The 19,378-nt window shown below is 40.9% G+C and overlaps 1 protein-coding gene across 6 annotated transcripts in view; it reads left to right on the top strand.

Annotated features, from left to right (window-relative positions):
- slc20a2 (solute carrier family 20 member 2) overlaps positions 1–19,378 on the top strand; it is a 54,130-nt gene that overhangs the window by 28,457 nt on the left and 6,295 nt on the right. The window contains exons 2-10 of one of the 6 annotated variants that reach the window (XM_046033810.1): positions 3,116–3,670; positions 6,436–6,576; positions 7,209–7,294; positions 8,919–9,015; positions 9,248–9,379; positions 11,368–11,601; positions 11,768–12,398; positions 12,634–12,819; positions 15,835–15,919. In XM_046033810.1, coding sequence (XP_045889766.1) covers positions 3,382–3,670; positions 6,436–6,576; positions 7,209–7,294; positions 8,919–9,015; positions 9,248–9,379; positions 11,368–11,601; positions 11,768–12,398; positions 12,634–12,819; positions 15,835–15,919 — 1,881 coding nt within the window. In that variant the 5' untranslated portion in view covers positions 3,116–3,381. Of the gene's footprint in view, positions 1–3,115; positions 3,671–6,435; positions 6,577–7,208; positions 7,295–8,918; positions 9,016–9,247; positions 9,380–11,367; positions 11,602–11,767; positions 12,399–12,633; positions 12,820–15,834; positions 15,920–17,419; positions 17,505–19,378 lie in introns of all 6 variants that reach the window. The other 5 variants (XM_046033811.1, XM_046033812.1, XM_046033813.1 and 2 more) reach the window with 5 other exon arrangements.

Raw genomic sequence — 19,378 nt, forward strand, 5'->3', positions numbered from 1 at the left:
AACATATTATTTATACAGCACTTCTCAAAAGTATAAGAGTTTTTCAAACGCAAAGGATTTTAGATGAAATTCTTGATGAAATGAGCTGTAAAAGTATATATTTAGGGTAACTTAAAAGTCTCTATAAAGCCTTAATGTCTGCTAGAGCTGCAGAAGCACTTTTGTGCGGTGGCGTTTTTATGGTGGACGGACTGTAAATTAACAGAGTTGTTGTTTTTCTTTTAGCTTGAAATAATCCCATACTTTGGACACTTTCTTCTTCGACCCTCGCTATTTTCTCTCTCTTCGTCCACTTTGCAAACAGCACCATCATAATCACGATGTGTTCACACAGGTAAGCGCGATGTGTGACAGTAATAAATGTCCGTACGAAACGGTGTGCTATATAGTTATATGGATTAAACGGAGCATTGATGGAAAGAATTTGCGTCAATGCTTTTTAGTAATCGAATTAATCGATTGTTTCAGTTCTAATGTTGATGCACATTGGTGCTATGAAATCTCATTTTAATGTTTCTTGTACAAAAATTCTGATAGAGATAACATCCTACCTAGGGTTGTTAGTAGCAGTCGTCTTGATGGACTTTCATGGATAGAGTTCATGACTTCGGTTTGTTGACTTTGAGCCCAAGAGGTCTCAGAACTGTCTGAAGACACTGAATCTATAATTTCAAGGGCACTGATGCCGGGCTCTGATCCTGTGCTCTGATCTCTCTTTGGAGGAGGTGAAATGAGAATTTCCCCTCAGGGATACATGAAGTATTAAATAATTTTTTACTCGGTCTCTTTGAGATTTGGAAACCTGTGAGCGCTTTTTCCCTCTATATAAGACAGAACTAGCATGGGATAGGAGGAAAATGAAACATATCACGTTTGTTCTTAACAATGTAATAATTTTCAGAGTCGCTTAAGGTATTAGATTCTGATTCAGGGTGGTCTTGCGCTGACCTGATAGAGAGGCAAATTATTATCATCTTTTTGTGTGTGTGTGTGTGTGTGTGTGTGTGTGTGTGTGTTGTGGTTCAACAAAGGATAAAGGATAGCAGTACATGACCTCAACTGTTCCAGATGGAGCTCTTGGTCGGGAGGAGGGAGCCATAACGTGCCGCAGGCTGTTCAGAAAGGGGCTGCCTGCCTCCACGCGATGAGAAGCACAACATTCAGTCCATGCCAAGAGAAATGCACTAGTCTGGCCTTCAAGCTGTTTGCATTTAATGATCCCCATTAACAATTGGCTTAACCATAGAAGGAAATGTACTGTCATTAACTTCTATGAAATAACTTTGATTATGTGGCATAGACAAAAGAAAAAGAGGAGACCAAGTCATTTGTGGGGTAGAGGTTTCTTAAGGACCACCAGAGGCTTCAGTGTTGGTGGCCTCATCAGCAGTTTTTAAGCATTTTGTCATTGTTATTATGTAAATTAGCCCGGTGGAACTTTAGAGGGACATGGGAAGCAGTTTGCCTGTTGTACTAGTGGATCTAATGCGATCAACTTTCGCAAGTACAGAGCCCGAGTCACTGGATCACCGACCAACCAGCGCTCTAAAGAAATGATTTTAGTGAGGCTGCAATGAACAGTCATCTTCATTATTGGTTAATATGTCAATTATCTTCTTGATTAATTGTTTTATCTTTACAGATTTGTAAAACATGCATGTGACAATCTCCTTAGCCAAAGGGGACGTCTTCAAAATGTCTTGTTTTGTCCAACCAAGTCCATAACTGAAGGATATTCAGTTTACAATGATTTAAAACAGAGAAAAGCAGCAATTCTTCTTATTGTAGAAACTGAAACAAGGGAATGTTTAGTATTTTGCTTTTTTTTGACCTCATATCCAGGAGAATCATGCTTATTGTCAGACAGGACTGTTATTTACATCTATAATTATTTACATAGAAATGTCCCCTCAGGATCTATGGAGATAAAACTGAGACTGTCACTCTCCCAGATTTCAGTATGTGATGTGATGTGATTACAAGTGCTACGTCAATTGTCACTGAAATGAAATGCTTATCGTAGCTGTATATTTTGACATAAGATGTTAGACAATACAGAGAAGTTACATTTTTTTCTGCTGTTTTATCACTTTACTTACCTGACCCCCAAAAAGTGCATTTTTGTGAACTGTTCCCACCTCTAGCAGCAGTAAAGCATCACTGCTGATGATCTTACTGCATTGCAGTCTTAACATATATCCATGCACTTATTTTTTTCATTTTGTGCTGCAGCAAAGCCTTCGATTTTGTTTGAACTTGTACTCCAAAGCTTGTTAGAAAACTTGTGTGTAACTTTGACTGTATCCCAGCGAGCACTGTCGCAGCCATGCTGAGGCTGAATGAGCAGAGATTAGAAGGGTAATATAATTTTCCATACACCAGGCTCTCATTGAAATAGAAATGTTTAACCAATTACAATGACAGTTTCACTAAGAACAACTGGATCAAACTGCTTCCAGACATTTCAGCAAGGGCTACAATATCATGATGTAAAACATTTAATATCCACGGTAATTCAGTTATATCAGTTTTGTCATCACTGTGTTAGACATAAAAGTGATGGTGGTTGAGATAGTCTGGTGGTCTAATACTGAAATTATATAGTCCTGTCCAAGGCAAAGGCTGTGAAATAAAAGCAGGTTTGACAGAGACGTCAGCTGCCGTGTTGTGTGGGGATAAGGTGTTTAATAGTCTAGGGGTTGGGAGCATTGCTCACATCTCACTCTGGACACTGTGGTCTTTTTATAGTGCCAGCGCTGTCAGCAGGCTCTCTGGAACAGTCTGATTTGATTTCTTTGAAGTGCAGACTGTTATTTCCTATTGTGGCTATCTGAGATGTCCTCAGCTTTCTCCACTGGAGTGCTCTGGTGTTCTGTGCCCATTTCATCCATGCCAGTTCTGTGGTGTTATCATCCTTTTTTTTTGGCCGTAATTCTTCTGCTCTTGTAAGCTTTCCTCCTCCCTCTCTTGGTCCCTCCCTCGCTCCCTCCCTCTGTTTTAGGCTCTCTGAGGAAGTCCCAGGGTGGTGTTGTCAGACGGTAGCTGCTGCTGAAAAAGAGTAATCATGGCTTATGCTGCTAATCTGTTTCTGTCTCTTTTCTTGTTTCTCTCACAGGTGAAGGAAACTGTCTCACTCTAAGCTATGGAATGCTCCCTGCACTCGCCATCACTAATATCCAATCCCTGGACTGAACTCCAAACGCTTAGTTAGCGGCTGTGCTTCTCCCCTCGAACTCTTTATAACCAGGGGACGAAGAAAAGGAGTGGGCTTACCAAGTCCAACACATTGCACAGAGCGCTTGTTTTTGTAGAATATTTAAGCTAGTTTTTTATTTGTTTTTCTCCGATTTGGATTTTTTTTCCTGGCAAAATCATATCAAGATGGATCTGGAACCGTATCTGTGGATGGTCATTGTTGGCTTCATCATCGCCTTCATACTGGCCTTTTCAGTGGGCGCCAATGATGTGGCCAATTCTTTCGGCACAGCAGTGGGGTCCGGTGTGGTCACATTGAAGCAGGCCTGCATCCTGGCGTCTATCTTTGAGACACTGGGCTCAATGCTGCTGGGGGCCAAAGTGGGTGAGACGATTCGAAAGGGCATCATAGATGTCAACTTGTACAACGAAACTGTGCCCGTACTCATGGCAGGGGAGGTCAGCGCCATGGTCGGTAAGTTGGACTGCTTTTACATCCAGTGCTGAACTGAAATGATTAGTCGAGGAGCCTATGAGATCAACTGACATTTAATCAGCCACTTTTATGGTAATTGATTAAGCATGTCTGTCAGTCAGCTTCACAATTGTAAGGATTTGCTGCTTTTGTGATATATGATAGAAACTGGAATACCTTTTGGGTTTTGGACTTGGGATTTGAAATCATAGTGGCCAGTTTTCACACAAAACAAACCTTTTATGGCCAAACAAAAAAAATTGATAATGTAAATAAACACGGGCTGCAGCCCTAATCCAGTGAACCATGTTGTTGCTGCTTATATCTTACTTTTGACAAAAGTAACTGAAAAAAGTAGCTGAACTGTTACTGATTCTTGGCTACATTAAGTGAAACAAACTGGTGATAACTGCAGAGAAAAGGTTTTAGAAAGAATTCACAAATGAATAATAAATACATCAGTTCTGAAAAAATTAGTCAAACTAAAACAAAAAATAAGCTGTTTACAAGTTCTTACAATGTGAGGATTTGCTGAATTGCTCTGCTTTAAATAATTGTAAACTTAATATCTTTCAGTATTGGACTGTCGGTCAAACTAAATAAGACAAGGCTCTTGAAAGAATCATCACCAGATAATGAAAACTAATAAATAATCATCAGTTGCAGCCCTGAAATACATTATAAGAAACCTCTGTGTATGTATACTGCATTATACAAACACTTGCTGTTGACGATATTTGGGAAATTTGTTACGTGGATGATGGGAGAACTCCATTCTCTAGCTCATAATCCCGTAACAATAGACCTTTGCAACTTTGCTTCAATTAAAGTCAAATTTATTTAATCCCCTGACCTGAGAGCAGAGGATAAAATATTCTAATACATGCTCCTGTAAGATGCAGACCTTACAAGCCTCTCTGAAATGCTCTGAGCTGCAGCCACTCTGCACTCAGAGCGCCTCGTAGGACACATAGGGACACAAGGGACGAGGACTCACTCGCTCTTCGTTACATATTTTGAAGCTTGAGCATTTCCCAAAATTAAAAAGCTTCTGCAACTCTTCATCTTACCACTTCTTTTAACAGTTGGAGCCACAAACTAAAATTTAACAGCTAAATTATATAATTCTACCATAAACTGTAAAAGTTCATAGTTGTTAATTTGGGGAACATCTGTGCTTGTTTTAAAAAACACTTTTCTATCTTGAATTTAGGAGAGAAATGATAGAATTAGTTTTGTGCTGACAAACGGTGTGAAAATCTATTTTCAGATAAATCGTAAACCTGTGATGTTTTGGGAACGCTAACCAAACTTGAAGCATTGTTAACATCCCCAGAGTTGCTTCACAGAAAAGACCTCCCCCACATTGAAACACATTCCCAGTGAGGCACAAGCAGGAATTGTTGAGTATTAACCGTAGCTTTACACATCAACAATAGATTGCTTCAGTAAATGAATTGTGCTGAACTGAAAACAATGGGGCTCCCACTGAGACAATGCCATTTTAATGACCAAGTGACTGCTGGGATACGGTGATAAATAAGGCGATATTATGCACAGGGGATTCCCGGTTCGCTGAAAATTCAGGTGTGGCAGCCTGCTGCAAGTGAACATTGAGGAAACACTAAACAGTTTTCCTTCATCAGGAAATGTGTTTCACTGACACATTGTTTTTACAGAATTAGAAGAATTTTTGACTTCTTGGTTTGATTAGATAAAAGCAGGAAATACTTCTATTGTGTCCAGCAGGTTGTAGTGTTTCACAGAATCTGCACAATAAAGTATATACTTGTCTATGTCTAATGTTGCCTGAAATAAAAAAAATAAAAAAAATTAGACACTGAACAAAATTATAAATGCAACGCTTTAGTTTTTTTTCCCCCCATTCATCATGAGCTGAACTTATAGACTCTAAAGTCTTAGATCTTTATGTACACAAAAGGCCAAGTATTGTCCTTTTATTGTGGCCAGCCTAAGACACACCTGTGCAATACCCATCCTGTATGATCAGCATCTTGATATGCCACACCTGTGAGGTGGGTGGTTAATCTCGGCAAAGGTGAAGTGCTCACGAACACAGATTTTGACAGTATTTGAGAGAAATAGGCCTTTTGTATACATAGAGAAAGTCTTAGATCTTTGAGTTCAGCTCGTGAGGAATGGGGGCAAAAACTAAAGTGTTGCATTTATAATTTTGTTCAGTGTAGAAAAGAAAAGATTGTGTTAACAGACCCTATGGTATTTATGTCTTGATACATCAATGATTGATTTTGATCGAGCATTCTTATTTGTTTTTGTTTTCATTGGCTGTCACAGATTAAATGCAAGCGTCAAAGATGTATAATCCCATATCTTAAATGCACTGCAATTACTGTGTCTCATTCAGCAATTTTAGATCCAAGTTCTTGTTGTGTTTATGTTCAAACTGTAACTGAAAGGTAGTCTGTGGTGATGGGGGAGAATGCATCTGCAGTTTACAGATTATAGTGAAAATTAAAATGCAGGTTCATTTGTTAAAGCCTTTACAAACAATACAAACCTAAAGCCAGTCATTTTGAACTTGAAACAGCAGACACCGAAAGACCCTCACTTAAGATGTGGCATGCTGTCATAATCCAGTTTGACCACTTGACCAGAAAAATTACACAATGATGCAATCAATTTGTGGGATTGTTTTCTCTAGTTCCAGAGCTACATTTTTGATGGAAAACATCAAATTAAATATGAAACATGTCTGAGATTTGTGTGTCTGGTTGGATCCACAGGGTCAGCAGTCTGGCAGCTAATCGCCTCCTTCCTCAAATTGCCGGTCTCTGGGACTCACTGCATTGTTGGCGCAACTATCGGCTTCTCCATGGTGGCCATCGGCACCAGGGGCGTGCAGTGGATGCAGCTTGTCAAGATTGGTAATGGCTAGGGGCTGTGTGAGACCAGTTTGTGCGTGTTTACAATGCCTACTGTATATCCTCATGACTTTATATCCGGTATACCAACACACGCTGATATATTTTCAGGACAGCTACAGTAGAATTTACTTGAGAGGTTTTTAGCTCTGTAAAACATAAACATTAATCATCAGATTTTGTTGTCCACAAGGATAAGTCCCTCGACCATTTTACACAGTGAGAAAATTTATTTTAGAAGAGGTAGAGTTACAGATTTCTCCACCGGAAGAGCCTCAATAGACCAGCATGTAAAGCAGTCATAAGACGTCATAAAAATATAAACTCATTTTATCTTAGCTGGAGAAAGAAACCCTGGTTATTGCTTCTGTCGGCGGCATGTGTAAACCACAGCTTAATTTTTATTTATTTATTTTTTTTTTTTTTAAATCAAACCTGTTAGAAGTCATTTTGGGAAGTGTAGGAAATTACTAATTGAGGTAGGCCCTATAGAAGAACAAACGATGAGCCGTGTTGGGGAAGAAAAATGACAATTTTAACACTGAACCATCGCAGCCTGATGATACTATATCAATGAGTGATTTCAGTCTGATGTGTGTTGCTGCCCTTTCCTGATGACATTTTCTCCTCTCAAGTGGCGTCGTGGTTCATCTCCCCCTTACTCTCTGGGCTCATGTCTGGACTCCTCTTCATCCTTATCAGACACTTCATCCTCAGCAAGGTGGGCTCACATTACCATACTGTATTTCTTCACACACACACACACACACACACACACACACACACACACACACACACACATACACACACACACACACACACACACACATATTATTTGTATATCTGTTTCAGTAACATTTTATCCATTTAGGTTAGAAGTCTTAATATCGGGGCACGGCAATGCAGACCATGAAAAATTATGTTTTATGCCAGCGGCGTCGGCGCATAATCTTTTGCGATTTTATGTTCTATGCAGTTTGAGTTTGTTGTCACATTCTGTCAGCAGGTAGAGTGAGTCATTGGTTTAAATACATGAACTTAGACACAGACAGACACGTGTACACACAAACTTGTCCAAAGAACAGATAAACATCCATTTGATTTGGAAACACCCGCAGATGTGTTATGTAACAGGCAAACTCTGGCAGACCAGGAAGAGAAGTGTTGCAGATCATCCTAAGGTCACAACTGCAGGATTATGTATGAATGAGTCATAGGAAGATTTGGACTGGAGTTACTGTATAGCTGGGTCATATTCATGACATGCATCAGCAAAGTATGAATAAGTCATCTTTGTATTATATCTACGCTGTGTTTTCCAAAATTCACAGTCGAGACGATGCTGTGGTGTCTAGATGTGAGAATGTAACCTTGGTAGGTCAGGTCCTATTGCATAAACCACACATTTCCTCACAAGAGTGAGTTGTTGGATATTTACCTCGTCATCTGTTTTCACTTTTTCCACACCACTATTGACCTGAGCTGTACTTCTGACCTCGATAAGAAGTAGTGGTTTTATTAGATGTCAGGAAATGTAACATACTATATGTTTAGCATAGTCATCGCCTCAAAAACAGATAAAATAAACATTGCAAAAAGACCAATCTGACCAGAGAGTGATTTATTAGTTAAATTACCCTGTTTACATTTGATACTCGTACATTTTTATTTATTTATTTAGGCCAGAGTGGTGTATAGTTAGTGAAAAGTTAACTGTTGTCTCCTCAGGGACACTTTTATATGGTATAGAGCTGGTTAGACATCCCACAGGAAATTAAAAAGGAGAGAAACAAGAGCAAGTTGAACAGAGAGAGAAACATCAGTATCATAATGCCAGTTATTTCCCAGTACTGATAAAGATGCAAATACTGATTTTTGTCAGTATTTATTAATCTTTAATAAATGTTTGATGTTTTGTCTGTAAAATGTCAGAAAAATATGAGAAATTTTAATTTCCCAGAGCTCAAGATGACATCTTCATACTCTTTGTTTTATCCATTTTTGATGAACTATTAACAGTTATCAAAACTATTTATTTCTTGGCTAATTGATTAACTAATCATTCATATTAGCTATATGGATATAGGTATATGACAATATGGCATGAGTATTAAAAAACATTGTCGGTCTGTTATGCATTACATCAGACAACTCTTCATACATATAAAAACTAAAATCATTATTTTGTTTTGTCTTTCAATCACAAGTTTGCCTGGAATCATTATTTTGTAAAACACTGACACAGTGTGATTACATTGTGAAATTAAACTAAAAGTTGATAAACAATAAGAGTGACTCATGCATAAGTTCATAAACCGTACTAAAAATCCGTGTTTCCTACACAGGATGACTCTGTCCCTAATGGCCTGCGAGCGCTGCCCCTCTTCTATGCCTCCACAATTGGGATAAACACATTCTCCATCATGTACACTGGAGCCCCATGTAAGTGCCGGGTGGAAGTTATTCCTAATAGAAATATTCTCTGTTTATTTAACCTGACACCAATGTATGATCAAATTATCACCTCAGTCTTAACGGCTGATAGTGCCAATGTTATATGCTTGCTCAAAATTCCTTTTGAAGGTGTGAAAGGAGCATGAGTAGATTATAATGCTTCGAAACTACTTTCAATGTCTTATTTTCTTATACGTGTTTGTGTGTTCATTATTTGCAGTGCTTGGGTTAGAGATGCTACCGGTGTGGTCCATCTTTCTCATCACTTTAGCTGAGTCGCTGATCTGTGCAGCTCTGGTCTGGATATTCGTCTGTCCCTGGATGAGGAGGAAAATAGCAAGTAGGTATCTATGTGCGTATCTCCAGCCTTTCTCACGCCGTCTGAAAGCCCAGCACTCTGACCCAGGCCTAACAACAGAGCCTAAGCCTCTGCTTGCACACTCTGTGCTCTGACACCAAACAAGGGATGCCAGCGGATGTGTTTTCTCATTGGCCTTTGCCAGAGCCACTAAAGCCTCCAAAAAAACCCTGTGAACTCTGTGTAGTACTCCAGTTGCTCTGCTTAGACACCTACATTTGTAGGCGCATAGCTCCTTGGCCAGATGCAAGGGGTTAAGATCATAGCCTGCAGTGTAGAAAGCTTTCAGATCAAGCTTAGGAATAGTTTCCCTAATGGTAAAATCAGCCTGCTGCAAAGCAGACAACACTATAAAACACATGACACGTTAAATAAAACAATGGAAAGAGCAGTGGGTGGAATATCTGAGGGAGTGGTAGACATAAGCAAGGCAGCCAGTCTGTTATATCAAACTTAATGTCACGCAGGATTAATAAGAACTTCTGTTCATTGCAGAAATCCAAAGACTAAGCTTCAAACTCATCTGATCTGAGATGCCAGCAATACTTTCAAATTGATGAATCTGATAAATGCTTTGCACTAACATTAAAATTAAGGTTAATGTGAAACAATTTTTACTGTATTTATAGACTTATGTGGTCCAAACAACAGTGCTGTTGTTGAAGCGATAATATCCACATTGAGGCTTAAAATGCGTTTTATTTTCGTGAACTTTCCTTCGAGCGGGGCTGTGCAGGGTGCAGTGTGACCTCTGAATGCCTGTGACGAAGTGATGCGCAGCACTCTGTAATGCCCGGACCTGCTGCTGGGAGCAGCTAGGGAGCTGTCCCAAGTGCTCTTTCTCCCCCGCCCACAATAGTAAGATAAATAAAGAGACAAATTATTACAGTGTTCTGTATTGTTGAATAGCAGCAAAAGAAATAACCCTTCATTACAGACTTGAACTGTCTCTCTCTCAATCACTTACTTATTCTCTTACACACAAACAAATGTTGCATTCTTCATATATTAACAGTGAATGTTAACTAAATAGTAGCCAACATGTGTACATCTAGACTGTCTTTATATTTATTTTTTTTAGCCTGTTTAACCTATTTTGTTGCGCCTCAAGCACACGGCCAGCTGAGCTGATGGCGCGCTCACTCGATAGGCTTGTTGCTTGAATGCACAGCACCGCTCTAGCCAGCATGGCAAGAAAGAGAAGGTAGAAGGTGGGCTATTGCACACAATGTTTCTGTAAGTTATTAATAACTTACTCAGAACCCTGCTTTGTCACTTTTTGACCCACCTGCCCGAACTCGTGATATTTTGTAGTAAGCTTACCCGAGCGCCAGGCGGGCTCAGCACTACTGTGAGGATTATAGGTGATGATATCGGTCCTAATCTGAATATTACTGCATCCATCAAAATGAAGCAGCCGATGGCTGAGTTTATGTGTTTGTACTGAGGGGGGGGGGGGGCACCATGTCTTTCAGCACTGGGATTAGTTTGGATCAGCTGATGACTGTATTTGTAGATTGCTGCATAGTTGTCTGTTTTTCTGACCTAAAACCAGCTTCTTCTAATTAATGATTTTTGATATTAGTGCAGAGTAGTGACAGTTTCAACAAAAACATGCATGAAAAATATACTGAAAGAGAATAATCTGTGTGCCAAATTAGGAATTCACTTGTGAAACTCCTGTCTGGATTTCCTATGCTTGCCATAATTGGAAATTATCCAGATAGCTTTTCAGTAAAACCTCTTTTCTTTTCTGACAGTGTTTTCTACCAGTATTTCGTTTCATTTTCAAACTGGAAATTATCCCTTAGACATATTAGTATGTAATGTAAATACAGTTGTAGTATTTTCCTCATTAGTATACACAGCCCAGGAAACACTGTTCGTATTGTTAAGAGGATTAAAGATTTTATCTGGTTGTGATATTTTGTCTTTCCAGGATGTTGTCTTATCTAAACCTTCCATTACTTGATCTCTTCCAGGTCGTCTAAAGAAGGAGCAGGCTCTGTCAAGAATCTCTGATGAGAGCCTGGACAAGATACCTGAAGAGGAGGAGGAGAGCCCCGTCTTTAAGGAGCTACCAGGGGCCAAAGGAACAGATGAGGCTGTGTTGCCGCTCACCGGGGGCAGCAGTGAACGGGGCACCCGCGACTCCAGTGGAGAGCTCGCTAACCTGGCTAATGGAGGCTCTGTCCTGCCTAACGGCAGGGTATATGGTAAAACTGGAATATAATTTTTGATTAGCTATTCTAGAGTCTTGTTCTGTCTCTGATAAATATACCTTTTTAATCGTATGTATATTTAGAGTAAAAAATGTATATATGCTGTTATTGCTTACTACTTAGCAACTGTTTCACATCCACTTTAATTCCTCCCCCTCAGGCCGGACCCACTCAATGACCAATGGCAGCCTTAAGTCACCCATCGCAAATGGCAGCTTCAGCTTCGATGGCCACATGCGCAGCGATGGCCAAGTGTACCACACAGTGCACAAGGACTCAGGTCTCTATAAAGACCTGCTTCATAAAATCCACCTGGGCCGCATGGATGACGACCGCTCAGGGTCCAACGCCGGCCCGGCTGACAACAATTACCGCTTGCTGCGCCGCAACAACAGCTACACCTGCTACACAGCCGCTATATGCGGCATGCCCGTCCAGCCGCTCATTCGCACAGAGTCACGTGAGGACAGTGAAAAGTTGGTAGGGGAGGGAGGCGGCAGGAGCAACAGCGTGTCCTATTCCAAAAAGAGGGTACGTTATGATAGCTACTCATCGTACTGTAACGCTGTGGCTGAGGCTGAGATCGAGGCAGAGGAGGGTGGGGTGGAGATGAAGCTTGCTACGGAGCTGGAGGGAGTGGAGGAAGGGGCTCCAGCCCCAGTGCCTCTGGACGACTTGGCCGAGGAGGATCATGAGGAAAAGGATAAGCCTGAGGTGTTCCTGCTTTTCCACTTCCTGCAGATCCTCACTGCCTGCTTTGGCTCCTTCGCCCACGGAGGCAACGATGTCAGGTGCCGCCTTCTGCTGCTTACAACATCTCATGTAGCCAATTCATTTGTCAAATTACATTTCTCGTACCCGATTGTAAATTTTGTTGTTCTTGAAGCTTTTTCCCCTATTACATTGCATACAAGTAATGTTTCTGTAACAACAAACAAAACAAATTACTCTGAACCTTGATGTTTAGTCTAGCATTAATTCTAGAAGAGATGCCTGAGGTTATAATCTATTTTCTCACTTATGCAGTAATGCCATTGGGCCCCTGGTGGCACTGTGGATGATCTATGAGCAGGGCGGTGTGATGCAGGACGCTGCCACTCCCGTCTGGCTGCTGTTTTACGGTGGCGTAGGCATCTGCTGTGGCCTGTGGGTGTGGGGCCGCCGCGTCATCCAGACCATGGGGAAAGACCTGACTCCCATCACCCCCTCAAGGTGAGAAAGCCACTGCATGGGAGAGTGGGCTGAAGGATATTTTTGTGTGTGTGTGTGTGAGAGAGAGAATATATGGAAAGGGATGAGAAGGAACCATTTGGGGAGAGAGAGGTGAACTTTACAACATGCTTGGTTTCTCAAGCCACAAGTTCGCCCGGTGCAACAGCTTCCTTGGTAAGTGCACACTGCTGTATTAGAATGCACACACATAACTTAATAAAGTTGATAAATGTTATTGGGAAATGTAATTGTAACTCAACTGACCATAAAATGCATAAAAATAAAGCAGAATAATCAAGTTAAGAGTGCATGCTCTGTTGTCTCCAATGCTCCCTGCTCACAGATACAGTAAACTTTTCTGACTAATCAAGGGTGTTGCACTGATTAACCATTTTTCTACTTCCCAAACAGAGCTGCTGCTGTATTCCAAAGCTAGTTTTTAGTACATAAGTACATAGCTGTATTTCCTTTTTCTATGTTGGTTGCATGTGTTAAATCATATTTGTGAATAATTATTATATTTCTCATCAAGAGGGCAGACTGAACGTAATGTCAGTACTTAAATATAAAGATTTGAATACATTTTATTAAGCTTAAGAACACATGATGAATATATCATGATCTCAGTATTGTGCAACATAATTATACATTCTGGCAGTAATCACACAATCCTTGAACTAAAACTTTGCTGAAGTAGGAATGATGCACTCTATATTTTTCGTCTGCCCTTTAACTTATTACATAATAATTATGAATAAATAAGTAGTCTTTTGGACCACAACACATGAAGCCCAAGGGCTTACTTCATCCCACAACCTAAGCAGCGGACATCATGCATCCTTAAACATTAATTGCTGCTCCTTTGTCCTTGAGATCAATCCCCCCCCCCTCTCTTTCTCTTGCCGTCCTCTCGTCTTCCCACGCATTAGCTGAAGTGTGTGTGTGTGTGTGTGTGTGTGTGTGTGTGTACCTCATGGTTTGTGTGGATCGTGTCAGCTTAAAGAAGCCAGGCTCTATGCCTGCAGGTCGCTGTGTGGTGAATGTACTATATGTGTGCGTGCATGCATTTTAAGGTCTAATTCTTCCAGTAATTTGTGTGTGTGTGTGCGCTGTTGCCTGGCAGAAACATCACACAGGGTTTCAGGAAGTTGTTTGGCATTCTGGATGAAGAATGAAGAGCAGGAAGGGTGAGGGAGGGGCAAAGCCACAGTGGGAATCCTGGCATCTCTTCTCCAACCGCAGGGAGAGACGCCAGTCTGACTCCTTCTCTTGCACTTTTCTTTTTCCCTGTTTTTTTTTTTTTTTTTTTTTTTATATTTCTTCATACTCTCTCCTGTAAATCTGTTTATGCGGTTAATCCTCCTCTTCTTTTTGTCCTCACTATATCCTTCTTTGTTCCTTTCCATCTTCGTCTCCTCACTGCATCTTTTTGACTTGTTTTTGTTATTGGCTTCTCATCTCTAAAGCTTTCTCTCTTTCTTAAGTCTAGCTCACTCCATGTAATTATTTTCCCATCTTTCTTCTTCCTCTTTTTTAGTCTCCCACCCACCCCCCCCCCCACCCCATCACTAGCTTAGTCTGTTGCCAGGGCTCAAAGACAAATTTGCTCCGGTGCACTGTTCTAATGGGTCTCTTCCCTCCAGTGTCCATACATCAATCTGACAAAGAAGTTTGTTTGGGGCAGGGACAGAGGGGTGTGTGTGTGTGTGTGTGTGGTGGTGGTGGGGGGGGGGGGTTTGCCTGTCCATAGTCTGTGGTTGAGCATATCGTTAAGTAGGCACAGTGAACAGTGCAGTGAACACAGAAGTAAAAATGTGATTTTCCTCATTCTGACCGGCTCTGCTGTTGAACCCCTGCAGGGTTCAAGACATTTTGGACATGTCACAGTAGGAGAAGCACAGGTGTAAATGATAAAATTTATTAATTTTGTCAAAACCAAAATTAATGATGGCTGAATTAAATTAATCTGCTTCAGTTTCAGGTTTCCTGGTATTGTGCATGCTGGCTCACGGTTCACAGCTTACACCTGAATAGATCAGAGCTGTCATTAATGTTATTAGTAACCTGTGCTTTTCCTACAATGACAAGTCAAAATGTCAGCTGTGAAAATGTTGGAAAATCAAGAGCTATACTGAAAACAGAGCAGGTATCGCAGCTCTATGAAATGACATGCAAAAAAGGTCCCGGACTTGATCTTGCAATGGCATGGTCAGCATGTTAAACCCCTAAGCCACCAGCACATCCCACACCTACGCAGTCTTAAATATTTCTACACACACAGTTAGAGCAAGTTCCCATTTACAGATGGGATCAAGTTGTGTTCAAGATTGGCCCAAGTCAAATCATTAGAACGCTGCTGTGAAAGAGATTGACCCTTGCTGTTTGTGAATGCCACAACAGCCACTGGAGTGAAAGTGCTGTTTCACTTTGACAAATTAAATGTCAACAGTCTGTCCCCAGAGCCTTACCTCAGTGTTGCTGAGTTTTATTGGCTGCTATTTGTTTTTCTAGGACGTAACTTCAAGATGCTTTCTCACTCATCTTCTTTTTCTTTTCGTCTCTTGCTCTGTTTTTATAACTTATTTCCATTCCTAAGTTTGCCAGTTGCCTCTCTAGTTGGGGAGCAGTAGATTTTGTTTTTTTTGTTTTTTTTAAAAAAGGAAAAGATTCTCTCTTCCAGTGTCCAAATGTGAATGAAGTTCTGGATACAGGACATGGCGTCAGACGAAGTGTATCCTAGTCAGCGCAAGGCAATACAAGAACACTCATTCAATGTCCTTTATTGCCTACCAACATTTAGGACCTGATGATAAAATGCTGTCTTTAGAGTGTGTGTGTGTGTGTGTGATTACCCTATTTTTCCCCTTTTGTGTGTGTTGAGCACTTTTTAAAGAGCTGTTGAACGTTCTGTTGTTAATGTGGATGCTGGAATATGGTCAGAGCATGCCATCAGCAGCAGGTCCAAGACGTTACAATGAAGGATGTCTCTTTGCTTCTCCCCTCCCTCCTCCACAGTGGATTCACTATTGAACTGGCTTCTGCACTCACAGTCGTGTTGGCTTCCAATATCGGAATCCCTGTCAGTACCACACACTGCAAGGTATGACTGAGCGGCCCTCTGGCTGGCCTCTGAAATCACCTCCAGGCATTTCCAGGGGATAGGACACTCACACTGCTTCCCAGGGCACCGGGCTGGAAATACACACACCAACACACACCCCTTTAGTCCAAATTTCCTTTGTTTTTCTGACCATATTTTTGCCAAGCAGTCTGTCCGTCTCTTGGTTGTTTGCTAGGATGCCCTGATAAAATGTATTGCTTCAGAGACGACAAAGCATTCAAGTTTATTACAACTTGGGTCTTATTTATTAGTTTTGGCCATCGTTTGTATCGGTTATGATAACATTGTACAAGCTAAAGTAACTGCTGAGATCTGGGAACATTGCATGACATTGCTACAAACAAAGTTGTAAACAAAGCCAAACTTGGCAAGAAACAGCAGTCTTGTGATCAGGCAGGTTGTTAAACAAGCAAGGGAGGAATTTCCACTGGGGATGGGAGGAGCATGTCTCCCTTACTTTTTAAAATACTATTTTTGTCCCCTACTTTTACAATTTCCTCACTATAATCTCTCTGAACCGTGTCCTTTGACTGTCCAGCTGCCAAACTACAGAGCAAGCAAGGTGCTGGTTAAAAATGTTCACACACTAATCCGAGCTGCCCTTCATTTTTACTGAGCGCTCACAGCAGTGGGCTTTACGACCAGCGGCGGTTGATTTGGGTTTGTTTTTGCCTCCCAGGCAACACACAACTTGTCCTGCCTTACTACTAGAGGTTGGATATGCCTGTAAGGAAAATCTGCAGGCACAACTCAGGGCTGGGAAAAAAAGTACCTCTTGTGCTTATTTTCAAATAAAAAATAATTTAATATATGCTTTTCATTATAGTTATATTATTATTAGATTATCCTAAAAACATGCTAAAATGGAGTATCAATCACAGACATTATGCATCATTATGTATCTGGTCTCTATGAAGGAAACTGAGCATGATTTTAAGTAGGGTTGGTGCATTCATATTGATAAAGAAATGTATTGGACTTCATTGTGCAATGTCTGTTTTTCCAGATTATTAGCGATTGACTTGGTGAGTACAATAGCATCACAATCAGGAACGGTTGCCAGAACTATGACAATAAGACCCAAATTGTCATAATCCTTTTCTCTCCATTAAAAGGCAATCAAATGATCTAAGCTGTGTCCAGCCCGCTGCTGACAGCCCCAGGCAGCAGTGTGCAGCCCCTCTCCCCTGTCTTTTTTCAGGAACATCGGACCCAGGCTGGAAGACGTAGCGGACCACTCCAGTCCCAACACTGTCCTGCTCCCTCCCTGTCAACGTGTTGTCTCATCCTCTGTTCCATTTCCACCAACTCTTCCATTTTGCCCTTTAAGCACTGGCATGGTTTGACGTATAGGGTCCTTCACCCTCCCGTGCTTGGCTGCAAGCAGACCCCCCACCACCAGCCTCTTCCCGAGCCCATTTGTCACACTTGTTTTCCCTCTCCATCTTTCTCTCTCTCTCCACTCATCTGTCTTCACAGCGGATTTTGCATTGAAGTAATGAGTGCGCTAACAGTGCTTGTTGCATCAAATGTGGGCATCCCAATAAGCTCCACCCACTGCAAGGTATTGGAGTCATTTGGTAGTGAAGCTGTGAATAGAGAGCCCTCTCAGAGCTCCACTTCGTTGCTTCACCAGTAGCTGTCAATCGCCAAAATCAATCACAACTCCTGAAAGTTGCTGTTTTGACCTCTGCTGCAGTTTTCTTCCGGCACAAAACCCTCCACGTTTGTCTTTTTAAGAGGTGTATGAAAAATGTGATGAAATTCGATGCAATTTAGAGACTAACGTGATCCAATGTTTTATCTGATGGTTTGTTATTTTACTTATGCTTTTGATCTACTTCCTCACATTGTCTTTTATTAATTGGATTGGAAGCATCACATTTTTGTATAGACGTATTAATTTTTTTGATGGACTGGCATTTAGATTATAGAAAGGTCAAACTTGTGTTTGCGTTCCTGTAACGTGAGGAAAGATATTTGAAGGAATAGTTGTGAGATTTTGGGAAATAAGCTTCCTGGCGGAGTGTTAGATGAAAAGATTGATACCACTCTGATGTCAGTCAGCCAGGAGCCGGTTAGCGTAGCTTAGCACAAACACTGGAAATGGGGAAATGTCTTTAGTTTAAATAGGTAGCCTGTATTGATAAAGTGTAACACATGCATCTTATTGACAATGTCGTCAATAATTATAACGAGCAATAAGATTACTTATAGATTACGATAAGATACTGTATAAGAACTGCATCTATGAAAACATTAAAGTGACAAAGATTTAGATAAATACTTCTGAAGGGTCTGTCTGCTGAAGGGAAACTGCGCAGGACTCAAAACTGGTATTTTAATTTCTGGTGATCAATTTGTCTAAACATCAGCATCTACATCCATTTTCATTTCTCACCTCCGAATACCCCCGTCTCTTCCCATAAAACCTCAGCTAATCAACTGCTATGCCAAAATGCTAAATCTACTGATGGTTAGAGGTAAATAATTGTGGTGGTGAATGTATTGATTGTGTCCGGGGATCCACAGATATTGTTGCAGGAAATCGGTGTTTTAAAGATATTTATGAACTAGTAATAGTTTTTCACTATAAGGCATTTTTCCCTCAATTTAAGGATTGTTAAAAGTCACACTTAAGGTTTCAGAATAAATGGCCAACAACATCTGAACATCCCCGAGATGGCTGTGACACAGAATGTGTGAACAGTGATGGGCATCCACTGGTTTTGATCTGACTCTAGTCTGTCTGATTTTCTTTGTGTGTTTGGCTTCTTAACTCATGTGCAGATAAAACTGAATGATGCCCAGTCCTGGTGTGTGTGAAGTGCTGTGGTGTGATTATGTACAATGACTCGTTTCAAAAGCTCGGAAGGCAGTCAGCAGCACAAACACTGGAGGCAAACTTGAGTTCAGGCTTTGCTGCTGCATGCCTGAAATACTCACATCAGCTGTAAATGGACATCTTGACCACAAGGCTATAGGTATATATAGTTCCACACACAGGCTTTTGAAAGACTGCTTTAAATATAATGCTAATTATCTGAATGAAAAAGAATCTAAGTAAATTTCGGAGAAGACTATTTAGATTTTTGATTTTTACGTAGTCTAGCACTAGTGTAATTTAGGGTAAGACAGGCCAATCTACCACAAACAAGATTGGTCTCTATTGACCTGACTTTCCACATTTAGTCGTTGAGTGTGACAGAACGGGTCTCGTGTTTCTCTGGCTGTAAATAAGCGAGGCCCACCTGCAGCACCACAAACCAGTCACTGCACATGCCACTCCAACACACTTAGGTGTCTGAAATGTGTTTGTGTCTTCTCCAAAATGAATTCCTATTCAGTGCTGTTCCGATGTGATTACTTTATTAAAGACGAGAGAAAAGTTCACCGGTGGACGTCTGAATTTGGCAGAAATAATTTCATTAGCTAAGG

This window comes from Micropterus dolomieu, linkage group LG21 (assembly GCF_021292245.1).
Source record: "Micropterus dolomieu isolate WLL.071019.BEF.003 ecotype Adirondacks linkage group LG21, ASM2129224v1, whole genome shotgun sequence".
NCBI lineage: Eukaryota > Metazoa > Chordata > Actinopteri > Centrarchiformes > Centrarchidae > Micropterus > Micropterus dolomieu.